General features: G+C 44.8%; 3 protein-coding genes across 6 annotated transcripts; 1 reads left to right on the top strand and 2 right to left on the bottom strand.

Moving 5' to 3' along the window:
• Positions 1-3,983: 3,983 nt before the first annotated feature.
• LOC127347433 (uncharacterized) lies at positions 3,984-5,258 on the bottom strand. The gene is made up of 2 exons (XM_051373622.1): positions 4,871-5,258; positions 3,984-4,786 (listed from the first exon to the last, which is right to left on the bottom strand). Exons 1-2 carry the CDS (start codon positions 5,256-5,258, stop codon positions 3,984-3,986), a joined length of 1,191 nt encoding a protein of 396 aa, XP_051229582.1.
• Positions 5,259-9,610: 4,352 nt separating this feature from the next.
• On the top strand, positions 9,611-13,853 carry LOC127294725 (RNA-directed DNA methylation 4). 4 transcript variants are annotated; one of them, XM_051324600.1, is made up of 10 exons: positions 9,611-9,893; positions 10,017-10,106; positions 10,339-10,433; positions 10,849-10,920; positions 11,118-11,159; positions 12,698-12,846; positions 12,935-13,053; positions 13,155-13,236; positions 13,314-13,387; positions 13,476-13,853. In XM_051324600.1, exons 1-10 carry the CDS (start codon positions 9,785-9,787, stop codon positions 13,610-13,612), a joined length of 969 nt encoding a protein of 322 aa, XP_051180560.1. In that variant the 5' UTR covers positions 9,611-9,784; the 3' UTR covers positions 13,613-13,853. The 4 variants fall into 4 exon arrangements, with proteins under 4 accessions (XP_051180560.1, XP_051180561.1, XP_051180562.1 ...); XM_051324601.1 differs by having other exon boundaries at positions 10,852-10,920; XM_051324602.1 differs by having other exon boundaries at positions 10,345-10,433.
• Positions 13,854-15,807: 1,954 nt separating this feature from the next.
• Positions 15,808-16,489, bottom strand: LOC127294726 (protein transport protein sec61 subunit beta). The gene has a single exon (XM_051324604.2). It carries the CDS (start codon positions 16,375-16,377, stop codon positions 16,042-16,044), a length of 336 nt encoding a protein of 111 aa, XP_051180564.1. The 5' UTR covers positions 16,378-16,489; the 3' UTR covers positions 15,808-16,041.
• Between the last annotated feature and the right edge of the window lie 1,754 nt (positions 16,490-18,243).

The raw sequence follows: 18,243 nt of genomic DNA on the forward strand, positions 1-18,243 counted from the left end.
ATAGTTCACTACTAACATTTAGACTTCACCCATGTCCTCAAGAACTAAACGAACTACTCACGAGACATCATACGGAACATGATCAGAGGTGATATGATGATGAATAACAATCTGAACATAAACTTGGTTCAATGGTTTCACTCAATAGCATCAACAACAAGTAGAAATCGATACCGGGAGAGTTTCCCCTATCAAACAATCAAGATCAAACCCAAATTGCTATGGCGGTGACGGTGTCCAGCGGTGATGACGACGGTGATGATGGTGGAGATGATGATGATGGTGATGGCGATGATGTCCAGCTCGATGACGGTGACGATGGCGTCGATTTCCCCCTCCCGGAGGGAATTTCCCCGGCGGATTCCTGCCCGCCGGAGAGCTCTTTTCTCTCTGGTGTTCTCCGCCCCGCAGAGGCGGCTGTAACTCTTCGCGAGGTACCCTCTGTGGCTTAGGTCTTCGGGACGAAGGGTTTGGCGAAGAAAAGGAGGCGAAAAGGGTCGTGGGCCCTCCACACCACAGGCCGGCGCGGCCAGGGCCTGGGCCGCGCCGCCCTAGGGTGTGGGCCCACCCTGGCTGCTCCTGGCTCCTCCTTCTGGCTTCCTTCGTCATCTTGAAAAATAGGATTTTTGGTATAATTTCCTTCCAGAGTTGATCTTCCGAAATATTGCGTTCTGACGGTGCTTTTTCCAGCAGAATCCTGGCTCCGGTGTTCGATCCTCCAATAACGATGAAACATGCAAAATAGATGAAATAACATAAGTAATGTGTCCCAATATGAAATATATCAATGAATAACAGCAAATTATGATATAAAATAGTGATGCAAATTGGACGTATCAGGCGCCGGCCACTTGGGGGCTGCGGCCTAGGAGGCTTTGGTGTGGCCGGCCCCTCCCCTTGGCCCCTCATTATATAGGTGGAAGCCCCAAGTGTTGGACTACAAGTCTTCGAATAAGACCCCAACCCAAAACTTCCCATATGGTGGGAAACCTACTCAAGGAGGGAGTCCTACTCAAGGTGGGACTCCCACCTTTCCTTGAGGGGGGGTGTCCGGACACCTTAGGTGGAGTACACCTGGGACTCCTCCCCCTTAGGGTTGGCCGGCCATGCTAGTGGAGTCCCTCCGGGACTCCACCTTCCATAGTGATTTCTTCAGGACTTTTCTAGAACCTTCCATAAATGCACCGGATCATTTTCAAACTTATAAAATGACTTCCTATATATGAATCTTATTCTCCGGACCATTCCGGAACTCCTCGTGATGTCCTGGATCCCATCCGAGACTCTGAACAAAACTTCGAATTCCATTCCATATTCCATATCTACTCAAACGACATCAAACCTTAAGTGTGTCACCCTACGGTTCGTGAACTATGCAGACATGGTTGAGAGTTCTCTATGACCAATAACCAATAGCGGGATCTGGAGATCCATAATGGCTCCCACATATTCAACGATGACTTAGTTATCGAATGAACCATTTACATACGATACCGATTCCCTTTGTCACGCGATATTTTACTTGTCCGAGGTTTGATCATCGGTATCTCTATACCTTGTTCAACCTCGTCTCCTGACAAGTACTCTTTACTCGTATCGTGGTATGTGGTCTCTTATGAACCTTTCATATGCTTGCAAGCTAATTAGACGATATTCCACCGAGAGGGCCCAGAGTATATCTATCCGTCATCGGAATGGACAAATCCCACTGTTGATCCATATGCCTCAACTCATACTTTCCGAATACTTATTCCCACCTTTATAAGCACCCATTTACGCAGTGGCGTTTGATGTAATCAAAGTACCCTTCCGGTATAAGTGATTTACATGATCTCATGGTCGAAAGGACTAGGTAACTATGTATCGAAAGCTTATAGCAAATGAACTTAATGACGTGATCTTATGCTATGCTTAATTGGGTGTGTCCATTACATCATTCACATAATGATATAACCTTGTTATTAATAACATCCAATGTTCATGATCATGAAACTATGATCATCTATTAATCAACAAGCTAGTTATACAAGAGGCTTACTAGGGACTCCTTGTTGTTTACATAACACACATGTATCAATATTTCGGTTAATACAATTATAGCATGGTATATAAACATTTATCATAAACACAAAGATATATAATAACCACTTTATTATTGCCTCTTGGGCATATCTCCAACAGGATGACCCTTCCTCGCCAAGTTAGTGTCGGTCGTCAACTACATCCGCCTTCAGCTAAAGCTCCCTGGGCCAAATGACATCATTTCTATCTAGGGTAGCAGCATACTCTCTGCCTCTTGTGGTCTCGAGTCGGTGCACGTCGCTACACCTGGGCATTTCTCGAGCCAGGCCGGGTTTCAGGCCGAGCAGGAAAAAGCCCAAACCTAAATTCTCAGGCACGAGCCCGGCCAGGCCTGACCTTCGAGCTTACAAACTAGGCCCAAACCCGCCCAAATAGACAAAAGCCCTGCACGACCCGACAAGCCCAGCCCGAACTAAGCCAAAACTATGTTTTCTACAAGCCCGAGCCCATCCCGACGTCCCGACTCCAAATCTAGGCCTGAACCCGGCCCGACATGTAAGCCCGGACCGGACAGGGATTTTTTACCCGGGTCAGGCCGTCCGGGCCTGGCTGCCCATGCCCAGGTGTACACGTCGCCATCTACCAACCCAACGAGCGAGAAAGACCGCTCCAACAAGCCATGAATCTGACCGAGCCCGACACCATGAGCCTTGAACCAAACCACGAGATCACACCCTAGGAATACCCATGTTTCGTTCGGGACAGGAATGCGACATTGGCCCCTTCAACTAAGGTAAAAGTTGTTGAGGTCGGATGAGCCGAATCTCCCCTCACTTGAAGCACACTGTCATCTTAGGGTGATCCTTTTGTCAACGGATGACTCCTATTACACTCGTAGCCGCTGGAGATTGAGAACCCACTATGTAGTATCAACATCGACAATTCAAGCATTGTATATGCCATTAGTCCGATTCTTCGTTGCAACTACCTGTAATAACAAATGTGCAAAATATATATGTTTCTTAGAAATAGTTTCATTTTCCCTGACCCTGCTTCACCTTAGTTGTTATTTGAACAAAAACATCACAATAAATTTTTGGTAAAAGTTATGTCTTGGTCGGAATGGGCATAACATTTATGTTCTGCATGTCTACGGACTTTTGCAAAACCCAAACACCTCAAAGATAGACATAGAGGTAGGTCATATGCAAGGGGAGATCGTGGACCCTCACAACTACACTACCACCATTGGTGGCAACCCCTGAAGTATTTTCCATGATCGGGCGGTTAGAAAAATGATTGAGTGATAAGCTAGTTTTTAGCGAGCTAAAAATTAGCAAATCCGTAAGTGAAATGGTATAATTTAACTACACTGCAATATAAAAGAACCTTGAATTGTGGTGGCTTTTCGCAATTTTCTCACAAATTATTGAATTGATGAGAGCCTATATATATTTTGTTGTAAGGAGTCCTTGAGTGTAAATGTAAAATTAGTTAGAGGATGGAAATGTAAAAGTACATGTAAATATTAAAGGAAACAAAGAGGAGAAGAACAGATAAGGTTCGGTTCCTTTCTAGAGTAGTCTTGTACAATACTGATGCCCAGGAAATGAAACTAGATGCTTGTGAGTGATTTTAGGATCTTCTCCTTAATATAATTGTGGATTTCATCATATTTCAACACCCTCCCTCATAAGGCTGGACATATGGAGAGACCGTAGACATACAAAGGCCTTAGATGTGGGATCGATAGAAGGGCGCAACCATTTAAATTAATAATGCATTACCCGGGTCTTAAACTTAAGACCTCGATGCTCTGGTATCATATTGAATTGGTGCACTAACGAGGTTTTTCAAACGCCTAAGCAGTTGGATAAAGGATGGGTAATATATATTTTTTAACAGAAATTAAAGACAAATTCTGTATCAAGCTCAGTAATAATAACTAATTAAGGACAAAGTCATTCATAACGGAAACATGACCAAGCAACGCTAACTTCCATACTACAGAAACTAACACCGAGCTCGCTGAGGCTTATACTGGCTCTCTCGGGTTTAAAAGTTGCTTCCCTACACTCAACGACTTGATCCTGATGAATTGGACTTGCCACGATAGAAATCTTCAGAGGCATGCCGAGTCCAGCAGAAACCACACGCCGCGAGAGCTTGATCACGCCATCGGCATCGCTGGGCAAACCATCATCCCCGGAATCAAGTAACTCGACTTTCAGGTCGTCACGAGTACCAATGGCAGCACTGAATACACCTCGGAAAGAAGATGGCCATGACCCAGCCTTGAGCTTTATAGAGACTGTAGCCTCCACAGAGCGAGCAATGTGGCCGAACTTGAGTTCCAACGTGCTGAGCCTGCTAGGGTAAATACCGCTTAGAACACACCCAGCTCTGTACATCATAGCTAGTTCGCTCAGATCTTTATCCTCGGCTTTAGTGGCGCCCTTGACTTTCAGCGAAATCTCGACGTATGAAGGGTCCACTGTAACGGCAATGGCGCGGCTAGGGCCGGTCAATGCAAGATACGGCTCCTCTGGGGTGATGGTTTGGCAGTTCTTCCTGGAGCGGTGGAAGATAATGTTGCGCTTGTGATCCAATACATCGCGTGCGGCGACGACGCCATACACTTGCAGTGGCCAGTGTAAAGGGTCCTTGATCGATGCTATTTTGACCGAGACGATCTGCAAACCTTCCATGGCCTTGGGGCTGTCATCTGAAGCAGGGTGCGTGTAACGCATGGCGGGTATAGATGCTGCATTGATCCATGAATGGATACCAAGTTAGTGAAAGAATGAAGAAGGGAATTAAGTGAGAAGTAAGAGGTCGTCGTGCTTACTGGTTTGGAGGAAGGTGCGGACGCCGCGGTTGGCGTACAATGGGTTCCAGTGACGGCGGAACCTGGGGGCAAACCACTCTGCCTCGCACTCCGTTTCCTCTTCTTTTAGCCGCCGCCTCATCTCGTCCTTGGCTCCCTTCACTTTGGCGGCCTCTTCGGCCATGGCTTTGGCAATCTCGGCGGCTTCTTCTGCCTCTTGGGCTTTCGCGGTGGCTATCTTAGCAGCCTCGTCGGCCTCTTCGGCCTTCGCCTTGGCTACCTTGGCGGCTCGTGCGGCCTCTGTTCTTGCTGACCACTCGGCCTCGTAGGCGCTCGCCATGGCTGCCTTGGCAGCTTCCGCGGCCTTGGCCCTGGCAGCTTTCGCTTTAGCTCTCTTAGCCGTAGCCATCGTCGCACGCAGACGCAGCAGCTAATTCTTCAGCTTTTTGACAAATTTTATCTAGATCAAGAGACTCTTTGTTTTCTTGATCGCGCGGCCGGGACGGTAGCGCTATATACTCCTAGCTAAGTCGATCTGTCGCAGGAAAAGGTAGCTAGCGATTCAGACGGCGGGTTGTGAACTTGCGATTTTGGAGCCGCTCGTGGGGTTCGTTTCTGACTCGGAAGCCGGACACGTCAGGAAGTCGGAGTCCGAGGGGCCATCCAACTTATCCATGTGGTCTTGCTTCACTGATGGTCCTGCTCAATGGGAAAAAAAAGGCGTGAGAGCTTATCCATGAGAACAACGTCTTGACACTTGTTTTTCGATAGTCTAACGGTGCTGCCAACTTCTCATGTTGTGAAGTTCAAGAAAATGTCACATATCCCCGGACACGCCGGACACATTGTTACTGTAAGTCAAATGTAACGGCATCTTTTTTTTTTCGAAGTGGGGGGGAAATCGTCCCAGCTTCTGCATCCAAGGGATGCACACAGCTTTTTTATTAGATCATCGACAACACCTTACAAGAGCAATACAAAGATCAAACTCGAAGCCACCTCGCTAAACCTACAGAGGGATAAAGGGGGATGAAGGGGTGACAATTCACCAACTACATCAATCAAAAACCAAATGCCTTCTCAGGCCGTCCAATAGCATATGAGAAGCACATCCAGTCAAGCAGACTCCCAGCATACGCCAACACACACGCCATAGAAGTTGCTACCGCCGTCTTCCTCAACTCCATCTTCAAGAGAGATCATCGCATTGACCATGTCAAGCCTGCCATCGATGCCGCCATGGCGCCAGACGACTCCACCATCCTGCACGAGTCCATCACACTGCATCCGCCCCGAGACACCACTGCACCATTGCCGCGGCGACTCGACGACGCCGACACAGCAAAAGCACACTGCTCCACCTCAGCACCACCGTCATCCGTTGTCTGCTCCAAAAACAACGCCCCCAACAGGGAGAACGGCGTTGCGCGCCGCCATCGTCCGATCCGGGAGACCCGGGTCTAGGGTTTCCCCTGGAACAGCCCAGGCGAAGAACGCAGGCTGCAGAGACAATGCCTTCAACAAGGTAACGACGAAGCATGCCGCCATCATCCGCCATGACCGAAGTCCAGGCCGGCTTTCACCGGCAGCTGCGCCTCTCCATCGGGAGCTAGGCGACGGATCGCGAGATCCGCCACGGCTAGCCACACAACTAGTCGATCTCCTCCGGCGAGAGAGAAGACGACCACCGCGGTGCCACGGTCAGTGGCACCAGACGCCCGCCACCTGCCACCAGGTCGACGTCATCCCCGCCATCTAGGGCCGCCGCCCTTGGTGCCGTGGTCCCAGACCTTGAGGAGGAGCTGTACGAGATCCGTCTCCATCACCGCTGGCCCGGCGATGCCGAGGCTAGGATGGAAGGAGAGGACCGCTCCGCCAGGTTCCGGGTCTTCTCCATATTAGAGGCGTGATTGGTATCCATGAAGGTCTTTGAGCCACACGTTTCATCAATTTGTTTGGTCATCTTTTTTTGATAAAGAAATTATATATTAATATCATCAAGATATTACTATACCCAATCTCTGCACCAACAAGATATCCAAAAACATCAGAGATGCAGCCTAGAAAAAATAAAAAAGAGAGAAAAGAAAAACAAAGATCAAGACCCCATCACGGTATTGAACCACTCACAACACTAGCACCGTAACCACCACCGAAGACGACACCCAGACTGCAAACAAGTTTCTCAAAAAAAAAAAGCCTCCAAAAAGGAAACAATGCACAAGCATTGTTGTCGCCTGTTCGAAGATCTTGGGTTTTCACCATCGAGACTTTAGGATGTGTTTGGTAGGTTGGGTCATCTCAACAAGTGTTTCCCACCTCAGGCATGTTGACCTTAAGTATGCTGAGTTGAGATTTTTTTGCCTTGTTTGGTAGCCCGTATTTGATGAGAGTTGCTGAGTTGAGATGTTGTTTGGTGGCTTGTATGACTTGAGATGATGTTGAGCCTAGATTTTTATACAAATGTCCCTACCCAGAAAAATTTAAAAAGCAATCGGGTCCTTACTTCATCCAACCACCGCATTGCTCCGTCCATGGCGGCGCGTGCAGGCAGTGCGTGGATGCATGCTGGGGCGGAGCTTAGTGTTGGCGATGGCGGCGCGTGGAGGCGGCTCTGGAGGTGGCCATGGTGGCGCGTGGCGGAAGCTCTAGTCATGGCCATGTAGGCGCGTGAAGGAGGCGCGTCTTGGCGGCCACATGGGCGCTTCATGGCGGCTTGTACTAGCGAAGCTTGGCGACGAGGAAGCCAACCGACGGTCGCGAGCGCCTTGGGCAGAGAGGGCGTGCGGGAAAATTTTCAGGCGGACCCAACTCGGTGGAGTGGAGAAGCTCGATTTGAGCTTCTCCATCGAGCAGAGATGAGGACCCTTTTCCGTTTGAGGTGGTCACTACCTAGATGGGAAACCGACCTACCAAACACCCAAATTCTCAAAAATCTCGATCCAGATGGGAATCTTTTAGTTGAGCCGGTCTACCAAACATGCCCTTAGTAGATGAGATGACTTTTCTACATGCAATGATGGATTATGTTTCATGATGATGTATTTGTAGATGCATATTATTTCGCCGGTCTTGTGTGCTTGTTATGATCAAACAAGTATGCTAGGGCATGTGTAGGAGAACACGTGTATTAGATAAAATGGAACTTGTAGTAAGCTTTGTGTTTGTTGAGGAATACCTACACGCACGAAATGAGCAAGACAACGAGACGATTCTAGCATTCTACAAAAGTTTGAGGGTTTCCATGTATTTGATCGAAAAAAATTATGTGTTGGAGGTAGAAGAACTGCTTGCCGCATGTCATGTGAAATTCACCGTACTTTTCCATGATCTTACCGTCAAGTTTTACGTTTTTGCAGATTAGGAACTATGAATTTTTACACGCTTACTTCGGTATGCCCGGGTCTCGCAATGATATCAATGTATGTGTTGATCACTTTTTCTTTTCTAGGCTAGTCTGTGGAGAGGCACCTCTTGTTGAGTTTGATCTCAATGAGGGCAAGTGCACAATGGAATATTTTCTTGAAGATGGGATCTATCCTCAATGGGCAACATTTGAGAAGCCAATGTCAAAGCCCAGAGGTAGAAAAGAGCATTCCCTATACCACTATTCAAACTCCTCTTAGAAAAGATATGGAACGAACATTTGGTGAAAGAACAATCTATATACCTGTGTGTTATGGGATGTGCTTGATACATGCTTGACTTGTTTCTTGAACTTATTTGTTAAATATTATGTTATGTGATGAAATATGTTATTTGTTTGAATTTATACTTTATAATCTTGTACTTTTATGATGTCTAGTATGCATTGTATTACCATATAAGTTCAAATTGCCATATTATGTATTGACATAGAGTGCATAAAACAATAACTAGATCGTCATATGCACAACCCGAAGATTTTTGGGACCCAATTTTTTCAGAGATAGAAACTTCATCTCCCTCTCCAAACTTTTTTTTTTTGGTTAGGTTTTGTTTAGAATTCTAGACTTTGTCTTGTTCCGAGGAGCGATAACAAAAGTGCGTTTGCAGGTTCATGGCCCCACCTGTTTGGAGGTGTTATAAGAGTTCTTTGTCCTAAGTGGCCCTTTCAAAACTTTAGGTCACTTTTGGCCCCTCTTAAAACTTCAATACTTCTATGATCCTTTTTAGTCACGCGATGGAGGATGGCTAAACTGAAGTGGAGGTCATGCCACTTTGGTTGGCAAGGTTGCTCAAAATTTGTGCAAAAAATGACTAAGTCATTTTAATCTGGCCATACCAAATAGGGTGACTTGCCTGTTTTCAGAGGGTCCAAGAATTTTGCAAATTAGCTGGCATGATCTAGCTGTTTTGGAGCAAAAAAAACGGCCAAGTCATTCCAGTCTAGCCAATCTAAGTTACTACATGACTTCCACTTCAGTTTAGCCATCATGCATGGCGTGATCAAGAAGTGCCATAGAAGTTTAAAAGTTTTCAGAAGGGCCAAAAGTGGTTTAAAGTTTTAAAAAAGCCATTTAGGAAAGAACTCGTGTTATATAAGCAGGAAAGCAGTGTCTGAGCCGATCAGCTCCTGTATGCAACCAAAACGCGTGTAAAGTTGTAAACTAGTGTAGGTCTGATGGGCCTGGTTGACCCTCGGGCAGCTAACAAACACGTCCTTGCTCGGTCCATCTGTGCTTTCAGAGTTGGGCCTCCAACCTTTCGCTTTTCTCGGCCCATCGTCTGTGTGTTTTTTTCTAGTCTAGTAGTAGAGTCGCAGTTCGTCTCGGACCGGCGGTGGCTGCTGCATTTATATTCCCCAAAAAACCCTCTCTGCCCGGCAGCTCGACAACCTCTGGGCTGTCGGCGGCGACTCATCCGGCGGCGGCGCGCGGCTGTACTGCAAGCGAGGCCCCGAGGCGAAGTACCGGCGGCTCCTAGAATCCGGATTTCTCCCCAATTTTTTCGGCCATGGCGTCTGCAGCTGTGGCCGCCTCCACCTCCGCTGCTGAAGCGCGGGAGAAGCCCGTCGTCGTCAGGGTCAAGCGCAAGCCCTCGCAGGCCCGCCCCGACGCATTCTGTGGGCACTCCTTCCCTTATCTCCCCATTGCTCCCCCCCCCCCCTCCCTTTGGTCCGATTTTACAGTGAAAAGGGAGCTTTCCTAGGTATAATAAAAGTGATTTTTTCCCTGTGCTTTGTTAGGGTTAGAGATCAATGAGAGGCCCATGAAGAAGGCCATGCTAGATTTCTCGAGCCTTTCTATCTCGCAACCCTCCTCCTCAACTGCCCAAGGTATGGAAATCTGTCACATGATTCTGCCCTGCTTAACATAACTCTAACCTGCCTATGCAAAACCATGCCGAGAGATGGTACACAATGTGTCTATGTGTTCTTTTGCTCAACATAACTCAGAACCTGATTTGACACATGCCTTCCTAAAACGAATCGTAGTGGTAGACAACAAAAATTCTAACCTCCTGCGACCGCAAAAAAACATTGTTTAACTTCATTCTTGTGCCTACACCTTCAGAGGAACCGCGAGTTAAGAAGCTTCTTGTCCAACATGTCGAGACAGTGCATCATTCTGGAGCTGTTGAAGATGTTCTTCATTCCCTTTTGGTAAATATTCATTGGAGCCTTTTATGTTTCTTTCTTGGAAAACTGGTTAAGCATCACACGGCTTTTGGTGGCGTCACATAACAAACCCGCATTTTTTTTTGGCTTCTAATCCGGTTGATATGTTGTTACTCGTTAGCATTCGCTGCAAACGACCTCTTATTGGTACTTAGTATTAATTTTGATTCTGTCATTTTTATCATTGCCTTTCTGAGGGGCGACGTACTACAGCTGAATAACTTCTTTGAAATTGTTGGAAAATAAATTTTGCAAGCTGTACTCTACATGCATGGAACGGAGAAACTACAAGTTCCTGTTATGTATCCATATGTGTTTGCCCAATGATCAACAGTAACTATTCTAGACAACTGCATAAGAATACATTTTATAGAGAATAATCACATTTGTTCCTTTTCAGCAGTCTGACGCGAGTGCCAAAGAGATAAAGAGCAAGACAAAGGAGTGGAATGAAAGAATGAAGAAAGACAATGTAAGTCCATTTGCAGTTATTTACATAATTAAGTGCTGGTCCTCTGACCATAATTTGGATAATTAAACCTTCCATTTCCTCCTTCAGCATCTAAAAACAACTAGAATGTGACAAACAGCACTTGCCACACCTTTCTACTCAAAATTTGGAACAATTTAATCGACAAATTCTAAAATGGTTTCCTTTTGTGTTGACAGAAACAAGACCAACTACGTTCAGCAGCCAGACAGAGACATGAGGTGTGTATATCCTACTATTCTGATTATAGTGAACTTGTTATACTTTTTATGTGTTCGAATGATGCACTTAATTTGATGGATTCCATAGATCAAGTAATGTGTTGTAATTTGAGGAGTAGAATTATTTTAGAAGAAAAGGGTTTGAACAAGTGTTTTTACACAACATGCTCATATATTTATACGTAGTTAATACATGACTAATAGTAAGTGAAGAATGCATGTTTTCTTTCTTATGAGTGAGATTCAGTTTACGTCTTCTTTCTTACTTCATAATTATTTATTTATGTATACTCCCTCATTCCTGATTATTTGACGTCTAAGAAAAATCCCAAAGACCAAAGACTCCTCGTGTTACCAAATCCGGACATTTCCCCCTAATTAATCGCATGCATGAGTAATTGAAAAAACGCCACGGTCTCCTGACGCTGCATTTATATTAGCCCACGTAATTCGGTATTTAATGCATTAGTCGGGCGGGAATTTAGGTGGAGCGAAGGTGGGGGGAACTGTGTAGTTAATGCATCCGTTGATACGGTGTAACTACGGAAGTGACGCCAAGATGAGTTGTGGCCACACATCAGCAATCAAAGTGTGTAAATATTAGTCACACTGACCTAGGAAAATATCACCATAGCCTGATTTGTATTTGACGGCAACAGCACAACTAGTCACAGTCCAGCAGTTACGCAATCTTGTAGTAGAAAACTGTAGTAAAGAAGAACTTGATTTACAAGAATCAGATGCAAACCCTACACCTCGTATAAATTGCATGGACAAGCAGGCTCACACAACAGATTAGAAAGACACCCTCCAATCCGCACAACAAGGAACAAGACCTTGATGGGCTCTTCAACAAAATCACCTGCAGAGTTGGCCACCATATCGCCAATTTTCTGGTTTCTTTACTCACGTAAAATAAGCTGTTGGATACAATCATACAAGGGTGACTGGGACTGCCTAGGATTTCTATACGTCCGAACCAACTAGGGCAAAGCCTGGCTCCAGGATTCCAAGTAGACTTGGGCCGTTGGGCACACAGAAAACAAAAATGAAAGATTGAACAAAAGGCTATGATGCTTCTGGAAATAAATCAGGCTTGAATCTTCTATGTGTGCTACTTGGACTTGTGCTGATTGATCTCCTGGACGGCATGAGAAGCACCAATGCTAAGACAAAGCCAATAGCAAATTGACACTTACTCTTGAACATCAAACTTGTAGTTTTATTTTTCCAAGTAAAAATATCTGCACAGCGTTCTGAAGGTGGGTTTTACCTCATCCTCTGGCATAATTCACACAACAATTTCATCTAACTGAATCTGGGATCTGCGGAATTTGATTAGCTGCCCTATTAACGGGTAAGGAGGGAGTACTTTGTATCTTTTGCATAGCTTTTGACGGTTATTATGCTATCTTGGCAGTAGGAATTGTTTTGTCGAGTTATTTATTTTCTTCACATCCATCAAAGAGATTGGGTGACATTGGTACACTCTGTTTCCCTCACTGTTAATAATTGTTTTTGTCACTGGTTCTATATAGAATCTTGGAAGAAATGCCCGCTTTGCACAAATATGGAAGAGTCGGAAAGGAGACAATAATGAGACTGATGAAACACTTAGAGAAATGTGCCATCTTTATGATGCTGTCCAAGTAGATTCTGATGGAGAGAAGCATTCAGCGGAACCAGAGTACGTTTCATTTTGGATAACTTATCACTTCTAGTTTCTAAAATAAAAAAGAGATGAGCTATCTGGTTCCTTATGATGCTCTCTGCAGGATGACCTCTTTCGAAGAGAATGCAATTTTGTGCAACTTTCTTCCACTTATACGGGAGCACTTGCCATCAGCTGCTGAAGAAATCGAATCGGATATTACTTCGCTGGCACATTCAGAAGGTATGTAAACTTCTTTCCTTTGTTTGATAGTGAAGTCTAATAATCGTGAGCACTTTTTTTTGGTACTAATTTTGATGAGAATGTTGTTTTTTGGTGAGCAGATTCAGATGTTTATGACATATATACTGTCAAGGAAGTGGATGATGCAGACATGGAGGAGACATCAGCAGCTTCATACCCACTGTAATTCTGGTTCAAACATGTTGCTATATTCAAAACTCTTTCGTTGGAATTCTGTCTGACCAGTCTTCCCACACTAGGTTACAAGTGGATGATGAGGATGGTGAATGTTACAATGATGATGAGTATCCATACGATACTGATGATTCAAATGGTAATTGTACAATCATTCTGCTCCAATAATTATTTGGTAAGATCTTTGTCATATGAATTACCTTAACATTTCTGCTTTGAACATGCAGCCGAAGATAACCCACTCTACGATTATCCTGAAGAAGTAGAGTCGTCAGAGGATGAGGAAAACAGCGACATAGATGCCTCAGGTTCTGACTATGAGAATGAAGAGGTGGAAAAGGACGATGATGACGACGATGAGTAGGTGGCAACATAAAGTTCAGTTCTGTGGTAATTTAGATGTAGGGGAAGGACAGAAACTGTTTGAACCGTGTGTAATGTTTGGTGTGGGATAGGCCAAGGTAACCTCTTGTGTTGGTAAACTCAAGGATTTCATCCCTAACCCTTGCTGAAGCATTGTGCATTATGAGGAAAAACCATCGACCTCGTGAACTTAGTGGATAATATGATTGCAATGAATTTTGCTCCTTAGGTAGCTTGATCTATGATTTCTCATTTCATGGACCTTGGTATGATCCTTCCATAGTACTAGCACAGTAGGATGGCATATCCTCAACAACTGTTGTAGAAGTTGAAAAGACAAAAGGGCATAGCAAGCGATGAAATGCTAAGGGGGTTGAAAATAAGTTTCAGCATTTCTTTTTCGATTGTGAATTCCTGCACATGTTGATCTTACAGAAAGCGCGACTTGGTTTTGGGCATCAGTGTTCCAGCCAGGATGATGCTGTGTGTGTGACTCTTGGCTTCTTTTGAGTGAACACTAGGTGTGTTCAGAACTCCACCGAAACGTGCAAGCGTTTAGCCCAAACTTCCATTTATGAGGAAACAACATCAACATTTCGCACGCTGTTCACTTCAAACCTCAACTCAGAATTTAAAACACCACCGTGCTCAACCAAGGAGTACTGAGATCAGCTGATCCATGTGGTATCTGGGCCTCTACGGAGCACAAATGTAGAAACTTAACCTCCTCCATATATAGAGAAAAAAAACACTAGCATCTGAGACAGATAAATCATTCTTTTTCTTGTAAAGTATCATGCCTTCATTTTAAAATGGCTCTAGAAAAACAAAAATAAGACATCTCTATAGACTCATGACACCAAAACTCTGAGAACATGATGTTGCCAGTTACATCAACAGTCTCTGGATTCTCTCTTCTTCTGGACTAAAAAGGCATTCGGAACTAAAGGTTTTGTACCAGGCTCGACAAATTTGACAAACCAAGGTTCTGAGTAATAGACATGCCATTACAACCAGGTCTTAGGGATGAAATTACAACATTACACCACAAAGATCCATAATGATTAAGATGCATAGCTAAAATTCTGGAAGAGAGATGCAAATCACTCGTGCGGTAACCGGTAACTTGATTTTATGACAATTCTAGACTAATATAATTGATCATTCCTCATCTATTCTTCCGTCGAAAATTGAGCAGAATCCCCACGATAAGAGACCATGAAGACAGTAAGCATTCTGAGTGTTGTGATTTTTCCCGAAATTTGAGTGTTGTGATTTTTCCTCAATTTGAGTGTTGTGATTTGTGAACATTGCATGGATACTCTATATATAGAAAAGATATTTAGTGAAGAAAGATTAGCAACTATTATGGCAAGAATATAGAAGCTCGAGAAAGAATCATGAGCCGACAAAACATAGATGTTCACATAGATGTTCACATAGATGTTCAATTCTCTAATAGATCGATGCCAACTAAGTAATTAATTAAGCAGCACATGAATGAAGCTAGCAAGATACATAGATGTTCTAGGAGCCCACGCTCACAAGCAAAATTGTGCCCCAATACCCAAGAAGCACACAATTCTGATGATTTCAATTACTCGATTAGCCACTTTTTAGCACAATAATGTAAACGGAAACAAAAGGGCACCATGGTTCTCTGGATTCTCTCTTCTTCGGGAGTCGGGACTAAAAAGGAAATTCGACAAACCAAGGTTCCGAGTAATAGACATGTCACTAGAATCAGGTCTTAGAGATAATCACAACATTACTCCACAAAGACCCAACATGATTAAGATGCGTAGCTAAAATTCTGGAATAGAGATGCAAATTACTTGCAAGGTAACTTGATTTTACGACAATTCTAGATCAATCAAGCAGAATTCCCACGATAAGAGAGACCATGATGACAGTAAAGCATTTTGAGTGGTGTGATCTGTGAACATGGCATGGATACTCTATATATAGAAAAGATATTTATTGAAGAAAGATTAGCGACTATTATGACAAGAATATGGAAGCTCGAGAACGAATCATGAGAGGCTTAATCACCTGACAAAAATAGCCAATTCTCTAAAAAAATTTGATGCCAATTAATAGACCAACGCAGTAGGTAATCAATTAAGCAGCAAATGAATGAAGCTAGCAAGATACATAAATGTTCTACTACTAGGGAGTCCTCACTGACAAGCAAAATTGTGTACCAATACCCAAGAAGCAGACACTTCTGATGATTTCAATTACTCGATTAGCCACTGTTCAGCACAATAATGTAAAGGGAAACAAAAGGGCACCATAATTAAACATGTAAAGTTGTTTGGTGGTAGATCTAACTCAGAGGCATATCAGCCACATCCTGTTTGTCACACAAGCAAAACCATCTGATCTGACACGACCTGATCTGAGGAAGAAGGGGCACCGCCGGGTCGATCAGGCGGAGGCGGAGGCGGCGGTGCGGGAGCGGTAGAGCTTGCCGAAGACGTGGAGGGCGGTGACGAAGCCGATGAAGCAGACGGACATGACGAGCACCATGGTGGGGGAGAGGCGCAGCCCCGGGGCCTCGTCGGTGTAGAAGCGGAGCATGTTGTTCCCTCCGGCGCCGGAGAAGCTTCCGCCTCCGGACGCGGAGGAGGAGGTGCGGCCGGGCCGGCGGCGCATGCCGGCCGTGGCGGCGGGCGTGCCGCGGGGCCCGGCGGTGGCCGGGCGGGATCCGGCAGCGCCGCCGCCGCCGACGGAGGACTGGGATTGCGAGGACGTGCGAGCCATGGGTTGCGCCGCCGGCTTCTCGTCGGGATCTCGTCGGCTGCAGGCGGGTGGAAGGAAAAGTCTCTCTCGCTCTCTCGAGTCTGGATCTCGAACTCCAAGCTAACAAGAGACAAGAGCACAAGACTTGACGACGGGGGTAGGCGGGTAGCTGCTGCTTGGGGGCCCATCCGTCAGTGAGTTGAACATGTATCACGCCCAATCGTTGGTTTTATTTTCATATATATCCTTTCTCCTTCAGATTTCCAGCCATTTTCTTCCACGTATTCTTGGGCTACTCCCTAATCAGTAATCCCTATGTTTCTACCTTATGGTAAAATAAATTTTGCAAATTTAACTTTACCTAAGCCCAAACGGGCGAGTATTTTACTTAGGAATGCTATATGGGAACATAAACACTCACTACCTTCATCAAAAGGCAAGCTTTGTTTGTCGCTGCCGTCTCCTACCATCTTGCTTTGAGCCCCAACGAAAGATTACTTTTTTTTTTCCAAATGACCCTCTTAGGTCGGATTTCATTATCCAAGGATAACGAAACATAGTAGCACGTCCAGGCGTGAACACAACAAAAGAAACAGCAGCTACCCAAACTTATTACAGCCGCCGCCTAATGCCAACGACACACAATATAGGAGTTTTTAAGCTCTTGCCCAAGGCACAGAGCTACCAGCACAAACGAGAGAAGAAAAAAAAACGATAGGGAACTAAGATCACTAGTGAAAAGGGAAACAGGTCATCAATCTTGCTTTTTCAGCTCCATTTTGTCAACGCCAACAATCCTGATTGTATCTCTCATCGGTAAAGGAGCTTGTACATGGCGAGCACAATCTTGAGAAGCAACAACATTGGAGGTAGCGGCACTAGCAATTCGCAGCAAACCATCAGCACCCGCCTGCAGGTCGGCAGCGTCCTTCTCCCCATGCAAACCTGCCCAATATTTCATGAAAACAGTGGAATAACTGATTAGCTCCACAGGACTACTGATCAGTTTATGTTCAAAACAGGAACGGTTCCGAAGCTTCCAAATGGCCCAGCAAATTGCAGCTAACCCCGCAATTTGCGTGTTTCTGCTAGCAGGCAAGAACTGTGGAAGCCACCAGAAAAATTGTGTAAAGGATCCTGGTTTGGATGGGGCACCAATCAACTTTCCCACAGCACTCCACACAAATTTTGCAGTTGGACAGGTGAAAAAAAGATGAGAAATGGATTCATCACAAGCACAGAATTGACAAGTGGCTCCTCCTTGCCAGTTCCTCTTCAACAGATTGTCCTTTGTAGCAATGGCATTGTGCCAGATCATCCACAGCTAAATTTTGACTTTCAGAGAAATTTTGCTCTTCCAAAGATGTTTAAATGATCTATCCAGGCCTTGTAAACAGACTTAACAGAAAATTTACCACTTTTTGTCTATTTCCATACAACTATATCTTGTTCATCTATGAGTATGGTTTGAGACATAATTTGGTTTAGACCATGAATTTTCCAAGCAAGGTCAGGAGTCATCCATCTCCTGAAGGAGAAACTCCAATGCATGGCAGCAGCCTCAGCCACAGAAACCTCCTGCTCATTGCAGATATCATAAATATCTGGAAATCTATCTTTTAATGGTATCTGATTACACCAAGAGTCACACCAAAAACTTGTATCTCTTCCATTCCCCACATTCATCCTTCTACCAGCCAGATATATCTGTTTGACTTGTAACATATCAGTCCAAAGAGGAGAATCTCCAGGTTTTTTCTTTGCATGGCAAACACCACCATGTGCCATATATTTTTATTTCATTATTTTTTGCCAAGGGCCTGAGCCATTCTCCAATTTCCACTGCCATTTGCACATCAGGCTAACATTGAACTTGTGAAGATTTTT

Source organism: Lolium perenne, chromosome 4 (genome assembly GCF_019359855.2).
Source record: "Lolium perenne isolate Kyuss_39 chromosome 4, Kyuss_2.0, whole genome shotgun sequence".
Taxonomy (NCBI): Eukaryota; Viridiplantae; Streptophyta; class Magnoliopsida; order Poales; family Poaceae; genus Lolium; species Lolium perenne.